The 12653-nt window shown below is 38.9% G+C and overlaps 1 protein-coding gene across 1 annotated transcript in view; it reads right to left on the reverse strand.

Annotated features, from left to right (window-relative positions):
• The window catches only part of CACNA1F (calcium voltage-gated channel subunit alpha1 F), a 64238-nt gene that overhangs the window by 24151 nt on the left and 27434 nt on the right, over nucleotides 1–12653 (reverse strand). The window contains 10 exon segments of the mRNA XM_058168697.1: nucleotides 85–243; nucleotides 2461–2662; nucleotides 3816–3962; nucleotides 4502–4554; nucleotides 7126–7233; nucleotides 7541–7628; nucleotides 7801–7907; nucleotides 9340–9399; nucleotides 9536–9665; nucleotides 10411–10537. Coding sequence (XP_058024680.1) covers nucleotides 85–243; nucleotides 2461–2662; nucleotides 3816–3962; nucleotides 4502–4554; nucleotides 7126–7233; nucleotides 7541–7628; nucleotides 7801–7907; nucleotides 9340–9399; nucleotides 9536–9665; nucleotides 10411–10537 — 1181 coding nt within the window.

Here is a 12653-nt window from a genome sequence, read left to right on the forward strand (position 1 = left end):
ACCATTTCTATTTTTTTCCCCCTTAGGGAGGAAATAACTGGGCAGTGCCTTTTGATTGGTTGTACTACAAATTATGCTTCTCACCTGTACAGCCAAAGCAATAGTGTTCAGCAAGATCAGTACAAACATGATGTATTCAAAACAAGTGGAATTGACCATATACCAGAATTTGTATTGATATTTGTTCTTTGGAATATAGAGTCGTAAGGGTTGAGCCTTCAAGGCATATTCCACACATTGCCGCTATGGGAAAAGAAAAAGAAAGCAATTCAGATGAGTGGTAAGAGAGAACTCTCCCCCTCCCCCATCTTTTGCACACTTCTTCAGCAACACCACGAGCTGCTAGCAGCAACAGTATTCACAATATAGAGCAACGTTTTCTAATTTTGTAAACCAAAGCCCCAATACACATGAAGAAGACTGATTGGTATATGTCATATTCCATGAGTGCTGAAATTCGTGATGCCATTTCCTTCTGCATATCCACTGACAAAATTCCAAATCCAATATTCCTGCGTCTTTCCTGTTCTTTATTCTGTTACGAGGGGTGTTAATGCTGGATAAGTGTTGCTTGGATTTGAATTATTAGTAGGTGATCTAGTTGTAAGCAGTTCACGGGAAACATAGGCAAAAAACTTTGATCAGACCTCATACCAAAAAGTTGTTACAAAAATAATTATCTATTACTTTCAAAAATCTCCAAGAGTTAAACTATAGTGTTTTTTCCTTTGTTCTGCCTTTTTTTATAAAAGGCACTCAAAATGGCTCACATGACTGCCACTTTTTCCAATTTGCTATAGCTGTAAATTCTCCCTCAATAAACACAAATAATAAAAAATACATGACTTTTCAAACACCCTCTCCTTTCCCTAGTAATAACACTTTTGTACTGATGTATATTATTAGAATGCATTCTAAACTTGATGAATAATGGATTGTATTTATTGAGGAGTGTTCTCAGAACAAAAACAATTAATAAATAGGGGTAAAACAATACTTCACAAATGAAAAGTATTCCTTTATTCAGTGTGGAAAAACCGGGAGAAAATGATTTCATTCTTCTCAGTACAAAGGGCCAAACTGAGGGGGAAAATAGTAATTTGATCCCCATTAAAGCAGGGGTGAAGTGCTCCCGGTTCGGACCGGCTCGCCCAATCCGGTAGCGATGGTGGCTGCCGGTTCGGAGAACTGGTGGCAAAAATCCCTGCCCCCCCTGCCTCTGCTGAGCCGCACCATCAGCAGAGGTTGTTTTTTTTACTTTAAAAAGCAGTTTTTCTTCAGCTGAAAACATGCCTTTAAAAGTAAAAAAAAGCCTTTGAGGATCCCACCCCTCAGCTGAGATCGGCAGAGCCTTTAAACTTAAAGAAATTTTTTTAAAGGCTCCTCTGGCGATCTCACCTGAGTTCCTCATCAGCAGAACCTTAAAAAACATGTTTTCTACAAGTAGAAAACTTCCTTTTAAGAGATTCTAAGGCACTTACCTGATTACTGATCTAACGCATGGCTTTCCCAGCCCGAAAAGAGCAGTTTCACTTTCAGCACCAAACAGAATCAGTTGCTAGCTAATCTATTTCCTTAGCAAGCAACTAATGCTGGCTGGCTTTGCTAGCTGAGGAACTCTGGGAATTGAAGTCCACAAACCTTAAAGTTACTAACATTGGAGACCCCTGATCTAAAAAATATAAATAAAATAAAATAAAATAATAAGATAAAATATTTGTGCAGCTTTCTTAGATTTGGTGTGTTTCTGTAGTGTTTCACTTTAACTACACAAACACACAAAATCTCACAAAGCTGTATGTGGCATTTTGTGTTTGTGTGTCAGTTGTGTTGTGTTGTGCTGTGTGTGTATAAAGTATGAAAGATGGTTTTTGAGCTTTTTGTGGCTGTGTGAGGTTCCTGCTTGTTGCAAGGGCCATTTTGTGTGAAGTGCAGCTGCTTTTACGTTGTGTGTGTGTCAGTTGTGTTGTGTTGTGTTGTGTGTGTGTAAAGTGTGAAAGATGGTTTTTGGTACCATTTATTGTTTTGTATACTTTGTTTATTATTTTAATTATTTATTGTTATTGGCCACGCCCACCCAGTCATCTGACCACCAAGCCACACCCACCAATTAAGCCACGCCCACAGAACCAGTAGGGAAAATTTTTAGATTTTCCCCCCTGCATTAAAGGTAGGCAAATGGGACATACAGTGGCAAAGTCCTTGATCACTGATGTGAATGAGTAATTATGGGAGTAAACTAATCTTCCCTAATCCAAGACTTTCTAAATATGACGGGACTGTGTGATATTCGGAATTCTCAGACTAAGTGGCTTTCTTACAGTTGGAATCCCAATACAACATGAAGATTATCAAGTTGGGGAAAGGTGAACTAAGCTAATATCATTTGGAGAAGGGAAAAAAGGAATCTGAAATGTTGTTTCACAAGCAAACACAAGGAGTTGGGTATTGGAATGCTACCTGGTTCTTGTCCAGCTCACAGTTTTTGTATTCCTGCTCTCCTTGGGCGCGGAAAGTGATGATGACAAAGCCCACAAAGATATTCATCATGAAGAAGGCAATGATGATGATGTAGACAATGAAGAATACGGAGATCTCCACCCGGTAATTGTATATTGGTCCTTGGTTTTCTGCATTGGCATCAATAGCTTTGTACAAGAGCCTGGCATAGATTAGATGGTGGCAAAGAAAGTATAAGAGGGTGCATAGAGGAAATGGAGAAAAAGAAATGGGTTTTTTTTGAAGACCTTCAATCAATGCCACAGTAAGAATACTCCTGAGGACCGGACACTGGGGATTCAGGGGAAAACATTCTGCCCTGCTTATAATTCTTTGTGGAAGCATTTAGCAGCTACTGTGGATACAAAACTCCAAATAGAACCCCAGAAGAAACCATTCTTTCTAGTTGTCATCTGAGGAATGGTCTGGACAAAGCATGATGGCTGAGTCTGCTATCAACGAGAACATACTCAAAGTCCCAAAAGACTTGAGCATTTTCTCTCTTCAAAAGAGATTCAAACCAATAATTACAGAATTCAGGGTTATCTGCTGGTCTATGACTAAATAAAGATGGATGGATTGAATTCAAGGTTCCAAATAAGTTCAGGATGTAAGATATTGCTCAGATATTCCATATTACATGTCCCCCATCTGACTCAGCATATCTGCTCAAGAAACATAGGGAGCCAATGCAATTCCATCAAGTTCTGTTGAAGTCTCATCCTGCAATCTAATTTTCAGCCTGAACAATATAACATCACTCTTACTGCTGTTTTCTCACTGATGACCCACTTCCTCTGTATTCAGAGTGTCAGGAAAATAAATAAATATTTACATACATACCCACTTTGGGATAAGCAATATTATAAAAAGCACAGAAAGGAGTTATTTGTAAAAATAATAAAGGCTTGATTTATAAAAAAATCAGTCAGGATTCAATTAAATTCTTGAATCCTCTAGCACTTTGTCTATCTGCTTTTTGAAGCTTGGAATACTACCATGAAACCCAATGGGACTCTTCCACTCCCGTGGTTTAATCAAATACAGTTTTTTTTATGACCATAGAAATGTGGCAGAGTATTCAAGAGGCAAAGTGAGAAGGAAAGAGTTTTTATAGTCATACATCTATCTCTGTTCCTGAAAAGAGGATGAAAAAACACCAACTACCCTTCATTTTGGGGTTAGCAGAACGTATTCTGAGCTAAGCAAGAAGTATCTAAACAGCTGCTTAAAGTGAAAAATGTTAAGACATCTGGGAATGGCAAACATCAAATAGACATGCATACACTGAGCACAATCTCTACAGAGTAACTCACGCTGGCCATCCCTCAAAAGTGGAGACAGTGAAGAGAGCCATCATGCCTGACAGCACATTGTCAAAGTTGAAGTCGCTGTTGAGCCACATGCGCTCACGCACCATTGGATGAGCCACATCCCCATCCTTGTACACAATGAAAGTGCCTCTGGATTTGGGAGGAAGGGAAGGAATGGAAAATGGACAGAAGAAGGAATATGGTAGATTTGAATCAGTTGGATAGTAGATTACTTGTATCTATTGAATTTGCATATATACATTTAAAATTACTGTAAACTACTTTTTTAAGCAGTTTAAATATAGATCAAACAAACAAACAAACAAACAAACGGGTATTTATGTAATAGAGCTAAAAAGATTCTGTAATTATCTGACAATTAAGTCATACTAATCCCAAATTTTAGCTTCCAGCTCTGATCTCACTACAACTACACCTGGGGACCAATCATTAATATAAGCATGAATAGAGTTTTTGTCATTCTGCTACTAGTAGTTGGAAAGCTGGAATCAGCAGTGTTCACAAAGGCCCTAAAATGAATCAAGGGAACATGGCAGGGACCAGGCCCAGGATCAAATCCATTTTTTCTATCCAGTTATTTCAGTGCAAAGCTACAAAATCGATGCTACAGGGAATTCTTTATCGGTCTCCTTCTTCTGTACTCTTATTAGAGCAGATTTTATACTTACTTGCACTCAACTGGAGTATGCTTGGCCTCATCTGTGCAGCTATAGAATTTGCCCTGAAGATACAAGGATAAAAAAGATAGACAGTCACAGGAGGATTTTTTTTGGAAAACTATCTGTCTAGTCTCTTACTGAAATTCAGAGGAAATGCTTTATATATCAGTTCACATAGGAACAGCCTTTAAACAGTTGAGACTAAAAGTTCTTAGTTTTGAGCAGTTGTGAGGTCTTTTCAATCTATGGACTAGGTATTGAGGCGAGTGCCTCCCCATCTACTCCATAGAATCCCTTATGTATTTCCATTTGTGCTACTATGGCACAAATGGAATCATATGCAATCCTTATGATTTATATTGATATATTGACCATCAATTGTGTTGTAAATGTTGTACCTTGATGAACGTATCTTTTCTTTTATGTACACTGAGAGCATATGCACCAAGACAAATTCCTTGTGTGTCCAATCACACTTGGCCAATAAAAATTCTATTCTATTCTATTCTATTCTATTCTATTCTATTCTATTCTATTCTATTCTATTCTATTCTATTCTATTCTATTCTATCATTATATATATCACCAACTCTTTAAACTATATCATATTGTCTTTGGTAAATATTCCTAATAATACTGTAAATCTTAGGGAGATGGGCGGTTAAGAAGGATGAAATATAAATAAATTATTTTAATATCCTGATTTATACAGTCAATCAATCTATCTACTTACCTACCTATCTACCTACCATATACACCACTAGAATCTCAAGATCCTAGCAATTTTCAATAGTAAAAGAATACTATGAAACAATACAGATAAAAACAATGTTTAATAAAAATCAAATCAGTTATGGATATAATTTCAACCATCAGGCAAAAACACCAGTAGAAAGCAACTTTCACTTGCAAAGACCTGCACAATACTTGGCAGCTTTTTAAAAATACGCTGAGAATATCACTATTGTAATCTCTGCTGGAAGACTTTTCCCTAGGTTGGTTATCATAACCAGGAAACATTATCCCTGGGCCACCCCAATCTTACTTCATGTAGAAACCTGCAACATTCCCATCCAGGTCAAATATACTAAACTGGTTGTTTCTGCCTGGAGAAGGAAGTTATGCTTTGCACTGTACCCAGAAGCCTACTGGCATATAGGCCATGCAGCATTCAACATACAGATGCAATTCTGCCATAATATCTCTCAACCGTCAGCATGGGTGCTGCTGCAATTCTGAACTAGCTGCAGCTTCTGAGTAATCTTCAAAGATAGCCCCTTATCATGCATTTTATAATAGTATCCATAGATGAAGAGGAGGCATAATTACTGTTGCCAGATCCTCCTGTTCCAGGGCCATGAATGATTCATCAGGTAAAGCTAGACCAAGGCACCTCTGGCCACAGCTCTTACCTGGTCATCAAGCACCAGCTATGAGCTTAGGAGAACACTGAGCTCATAAATCTTATTCCATCTACAACAGCAACTATTGCAACAGACATAGGCAGATGGCCTCTTTTTGTTTTGATTGAAGTTCTGCTGGCTTCATTTCATCAAAATCTCCAGCACCGAGTCAGGATCTTAACATTTCCCATTTAATTCAGCATGGCAATGTGTAACTGGATATCACCAGCTTAACGATACCTCATAATGAACCAATGGATGTACACTCTCAGGGGCCTTATTAAATTTTATCAAAGGCCACTGGAAGGGTATGTGCAAATATAAAGGGGATGAGAAAGGTTTATCCTACGGTTCTTGTTGTTGACACAGGAGTGCTGCTGAAAATTGGCAGGTCTGTGTGAGGAGGGCTTCTTTCCCTCCATTAAATTTAGACCCACAAAGTTGTGCTGTGAAAGCTATTATCCCATTGTGTCCATATCCTACTCATTGTCACTGAGCTGTGGCTGGTAGGGGCAAGAAAATAACATGCATGAGCATAAGTATAAAAATGCTGAGTCAAGAGGAGGAGCAGTCCTATGTCAAGCAATAAGACTAATAACTTTTTCTACATTTTATTTTTCATTTATCTCTATACTTCCCAGCTGATTCCTTCCTCTTTCTTATTTTCAATTCTTTCTCTTCTGCCCTCTGCATCTCAACTGGGCCCAGAATGTTGCTAATCTCTGCTCAAGCCAGATTCCAAACTTCCATATAGGATTACAGAATGTGGGAGTGGAAGGACGATTGAGGTCATTCAATTTATCTTCCTGTTTACTGCAGAAATCCAAATTAAATTATCACTGACATGGCTGTTCAGCCTCCAGAGGCAGGGACCATTTAAAAGTTCTTAAATGGTCTCTGCTTTTTTGTATTACAAAAACTCTTTAAAGTCACCTGTGTAACTAGCTATGGTGTTTGTTATTGTGTTTCTTTAATTTCACTTGAGTCTTAGGTTTTTCTTGGTGACATCTGCAACTGCAGATAAATCAAGAAGTTGGTTTTTTTACCATCAGGCATAGGATTTGTTGCTAAGGTGATGTGTGTGGAAAATCTAAAGAAGCTCACCCACACATGCTCCATGAGCTCGGTCATCACTCAGTGTATTCTTGATCGTTCCAAGAACACATATCTGTCTCTCATGTTCACTTCACCTCAGTCACCCATTGAAATGTTAAACATTGTATGTCTTACCTTGAATAACTGAACGCCAATGCAAGCAAACATGAACTGCAGCAAGGTGGTGACAATCATGATATTTCCAATGGTGCGGATTGCTACGAACACACATTGTACCACATGCTGTTTGGGAAAGGAGGCACACGGAGAGAAGGAGACATAGTTGAAAATACACTTTTGAGCCCTTATGTCATCTGAAAAACCAAGAGGGAGTGGGACAGATAGAGGGCCTACCCCTTCACAGCTCACATGCACCCATATGGGAAGCAAGAAATGGATGGGTCTATCCAGTTCTGCATTTTAGGACAGCTTTCCCCAGCCCAGTGCCTCCTAGATACATTGGGCCACATTTCCAACTTAGCATGGCCATATCTAGAAAGCACTATATTGGGAACATCACTCAAGATCTATTCTTCAGATAAGTCCAAACCTTCAGCCCTTTGGCTCGGTTGATGGCTCGGAGAGGACGGAGTACCCTTAGTACCCGCAATATCTTCACCACAGAGATGGCACTGGAGCTGAGACAGAAACAGGGAGGCAGGTGTAAGAGCCAATAGGCCTATACCCAAAAATTTGGGCCCATTTTTCAGATGGGATGCCCAGAGCTTAATGTTGCTCCTCCTTAATCCAAAGTTTGGCTCTTTGTCAAGGAGCATACTTATCCTTTGCATATCCTGCTTTCCAACTTACTGGATGCCAAAAGAGATGAGTGAGACACTGACAACAAGCAGATCCAGGAGATTAAACCAGTTCCGGCAGAATGAGCCCTTGTGCAGGAAGGCACCATATGAAGTCATCTGTAGATAGAGATGTCAAAGCAGATGTGTGTCTCTCCCTTCCTCTCATAAGTGTTGTGAGAATGAAGCAACTTGGAAATTAATGCCTGGTTATTTTTCTGTAAGTGACTCTGCTTCATAAAACAAGTCAGCTATATGCAAGAGACTACCGGCAGTACAGATCTCTCCCCTCCCTCAAGGTCCATAAAGGCATTTCCGTTCGTTCTACAGGCTGTACTGGTTGGTATGTTTTTCGATCCCTGAACAGATGGTATATGCCAACACTGTATTGGAACAGACTGACATCACACCCATATATAGAGAACACAGAAATAGGTGCAATCTCATGGATATTGCAATTATATTTTTAAGAAAAGAGTTATATATTTGCAATTATGTTTTAAAGAAGACAGATTACTTCTGATTAGGCTTATAAAGATATACCCTCTCAGAACTAGAGGGATGCCTTAATAGGACTTCCTGAATCAGATGGACTTCCACGCCTTGTACAAACCCTATCTCTTTCCAGGGACAACAAATACAGAGCAAGATAAAAAATATATGTAGATAAATACAGAGACTTAGGATAGTATTTTAGTCTAGGAATCGTGGCCTAAATGCAACATTAAACATACATTAAATAAAGATTTAAACTCTTCTGATATTTCCAGCCACCTCCCATGGCACACCAGGTCTATCCTAGAGGTAAACTGACTTCAGTACTGAGTTACCCATTACAATTATAAACAAGAGGGTATTCTCAAGTTCTCAAATAGTGCAACTCAGATTTAAGAATGAAATGTTGAGGTAGCTGTAGTCTTCTAAGTCCAGAATTATTTATAAACACATGCTTACGCCAAGTGCCTGATCTTTGGACCTTTCGCCGTGAACTAAAAACATATTTATTTATTCAAGCGGGACTGGCATAATAGTTTTACTATTTTAAATTGGGTTTTTATGGTTTTAGGGTTTTTAAAATTTTTAAATTTTAATGTCGGCCTTTGTTTGTAATTTGCTTTGTTTTAAATTCTGGTTTTAATTGTATATATATTGAGTTTTATCCTTGGCTGTACACCGCCCTGAGTCCTTCGGGAGAAGGGCGGTATAAAAATCTAATAAATAATAATAATAATAATAATAATAATAACATGCTAAATAGCAACAGTAATAAGCATTTGGATACTTAGTACAGAAACAGAGAGTTCTCATGCATTGACATTTATTCTTAAAAGTTCTGGATCTCTATCCCAAATACATTTACATTTTTACAGTCTCTAGCAGTTCATTTTGTACTTTTCTTTAACCTACTCATCTGCTTTTTACCCTATGGTTTTAGTATACACAAGGCTATATGAGTGATATGGTGGCCTCTAGGATGCATGTTTCATTTCTGAGTTGATAGCCTTTCCCCTTTCTTTATTCCCTCTCCCCTTACTCTACTTAGTTTTAGTACCTTGAGTAAGATCTCAACAGTGAAGATAGACGTGAAGGCATAGTCAAAGTAGCCCAAAATCTGAGTAATGGGAGAGAAAAAAGAAAAGAAAAAAAAAGCTGAAATATAAAAGCCACAGAGCAGAGTGAGCAAGAGAGGCAAATGTGTGCCTCCATCTCCTTTCTTCCGTTCTTTGACAACATAGATCATAGCTTACATTGTTGCGGAAGGAGTGTGCTCGGATGGGATCTTCAGCTGCCAAAGAGATGCTGCTAAGAATGATGAAGACAAGGATAAGATTGGTGAAGATGTGATGGTGGATCAGCTTGTGGCACCCAACACGAAGACTAGTGGAAGAAGGGAAGGCAGTAAGCTAATAGCATAAGGCAGAACTGATCTGAGATCCAAATTCCCAAAATCAGGAGGGGATGCCCTGGGGCTAAAAAAAATTCATGATAGAACACACATGGAATTTATTCAAATAAGGGCAGAATATGCATGGTAAATTTGGAGAAAACCCTGTGACCACAGAAGCATTCCTAACATAGAGCAAAGCCATTGGAGGGATATACATTAAAATATGTTGGTGGTATAGCAATCTCCTGAAATATCAAATGCCAGGAAATGTGAACCTAGATCAGAAGCAAAGGACTTGGTGCTTTTTCTTGCCCTAACAGAGAAGCTATTAAACTGGGCTGTACAACCTGGGAAATAACCTGAGAAACCATAAATGAAGGGGACTGCAGTTCATCAGCCCAGCCAGACTTGAAGGCAGTAAGAGTTTGGCTGACTTTGTATCAATGGTGCTTCAGACCAGTTCCTCAGCCTGAGCAACTGGTCACTAGAAAAGCCATCCAGGCCCTTCCCCCAATCTACCTGCTGTTGACTTGACTTCTGTCTGCCCCAAATACAGTAGTAGTTGGATTTTGACTAGACAAAAATTATGTTCCCTTTTCTGAATTGTCTAATCCCACAGGCACTGACACTAGAAGAGGGGAAAACTGGACCTCACTCTACAATTCTTATAGGCTGCAGCCACATTCCCATAAAGCCAAAAGATATTCCCCCTTATTTTCCACTTTGTATACTCACGGGTTTGTCTGGCTAAGGCAAAAAAAGGCGCTTCCATCAGGAATTGGTACAACTTTCTCCTTGGGAGTGTCTTCCAGTTTGTCTACGTGGGACTCTGCCAAGCTCTGTTGATCTGCCGCCTCTTCCTCTCCTAAAGCAAAGGAGACTTAATGATAGACATGTGCACAGTGCATTAGAGTAGCATAGATAAATTTCTGTCCCAAAGAGCTTATGGTTTAAAGTACAACACTGGAGGAAGCAGTAATTAAAAGGATGGAAGTAGTCAGGTGGGGATGGGTGGGAATGGTTGTTTGGCTAAACATCTGAACAAGGAAGAGATCCAAGGATTTATGCAAGGAATTAATGCAAAATATGAGATTGGAAAGGAGACTCATGTTAAAATTCTAGAAAAGCAGTCATAGGTGGGAGCAAGAAAGGGCAGTCCTTGAAATGATCAGAAATCTTTGGATGTATCATGACTTACTAATATTGAAGTTAAAACCAGCTGAGACTATCTCTCGAAATAGCTGCAGCCTTCAGTTAAGCAGATGGCAGTCTCTAGACAGGAATCTTAGCTTATTTATATATATATATATATATTTTGTATAGTTGCTGGCCCTTCCAGAAAGCCCATTTTCTAAGGCAGGCATTGGACTTAAAATGAACGATGTAAGAGGCAACAAAGATGAGATTCCAGAACAGAGTTGTTTCTTATGCTTTTCATAAAGTACAGCAGAGATATAGAACCAAGCCAGAGTGTAAATTATCTGTGTGAGCTGTCCAAGGTCCTGCAACCTGAACTGGGGCCTGTTTTTATTCTCCTGCCATGTAATCTCCTTCCTGGAATCAGCTGAGCAAGTGAAACTAATTAAGCTTCAACAAGTGAAACCAGGAGAGAGATATCAACAGAGAATGGTGGATATGTTTAGCAAAACAATGAAAAGTTTGTTCCCAATCAAGAATGGATAGAAAGTTAGTTTGATATAACTTCTCCATGCGTCAGGCGTCCAAGTCCTGTATCCAACTGCTTAAAAAGCATTATTTTCTCCTGGAATGGTCAATGGCCAAAGAAACAATAAATGTTATCAGCAACGAAAACATCAACTATTCCTATTTATTAGGGCCAGCTTTTCTCTTCCAGCTTTTACTTATCCTAAATAAAAGACTACTTTAACTTTGCCTCTAAAGAGACTTTCCAAAACATAGTTAATGGGTACACACACACCCTGAGTATCTACACTTCATGTCTGAGATCCCTCTGCCAGATTTCTAGTAGCAAATTTGCACATTTAGAGAAAAGAAAAATACATCTTTATTCTTGTTTAATGTAAATGCAGAAAAAAAAAAACACAGACAAGGGGAATAAAGTATCAGCCTGTCAGGGAGTGACCCTTAGTGGAAGAAAAGAAGCATTACAAGAAGCATTCTTAATCTGTGAAGTTTTGTAAAGGATGAAAATGTGTTATAATTGTGCCATCTGAAACAATTACATGGTTCAAGGTTGGAGTAATTATGGATATCTGCCTATATCTCTAACTTACATGTCACTCCAAATTCTTATTATTATAGGATGCTATTGGTATATATAAAAAATTGCCAAGTAACAGCAAAAAGGGAGGTCCATGAATTTCAATCCATAATCAATTTATATGATTTCTCTTCCTTTTTTTCCTTGCAGTTAGTGGCTATTTCACATGTGAGGATTAAATAGCCCAGAGAAACTGAAAAACAGTGGGTGTCACTGTCTGTTTGACAGTTGTTTTATTTGGAAAAGAGCATGCAGGAGAAGAAGCAGAATTAATAATCTGGCCAGTTGCAAGTTTTATACCGAGTTTCAATCCTGGCTAAAGGTTTTTTCAAGTTCCCTCTGTGGAAAACATAAACTGAAATTGTTTCAGTTTAGTACAGGGGTGTCAAACTGGCAGCACGTGGGCCAGATGTGTCACGTGCAGGCCACGCTCACCCAAGTTCTGTGAAGGGGAAAAAAGTCACGAAACGTCATCTGACGGCAACATGACGCCACAAGTTTGACACCGGTGGTTTAGTAGAAAACCACAGTCCAATAGTCATATGCAACCATTGAAGCAATTTGGCTGAAGTCTAATTGCAAAAGTCCATTGCAAAAGATCAGTTCAGGTCTCTGTTAAGAGGTATCTATTCTTCCCCTGAATTATTTTGCTTGGAAGAGGGAAAATAAGATTTCAGAAAGAAAGAGGAGAGAATGAGAATGAATATCTCCAGGGCCCTCAGTTGTGACCCTTTCA

Source organism: Ahaetulla prasina, chromosome 2 (genome assembly GCF_028640845.1).
Source record: "Ahaetulla prasina isolate Xishuangbanna chromosome 2, ASM2864084v1, whole genome shotgun sequence".
Classification (NCBI taxonomy): Eukaryota; Metazoa; Chordata; class Lepidosauria; order Squamata; family Colubridae; genus Ahaetulla; species Ahaetulla prasina.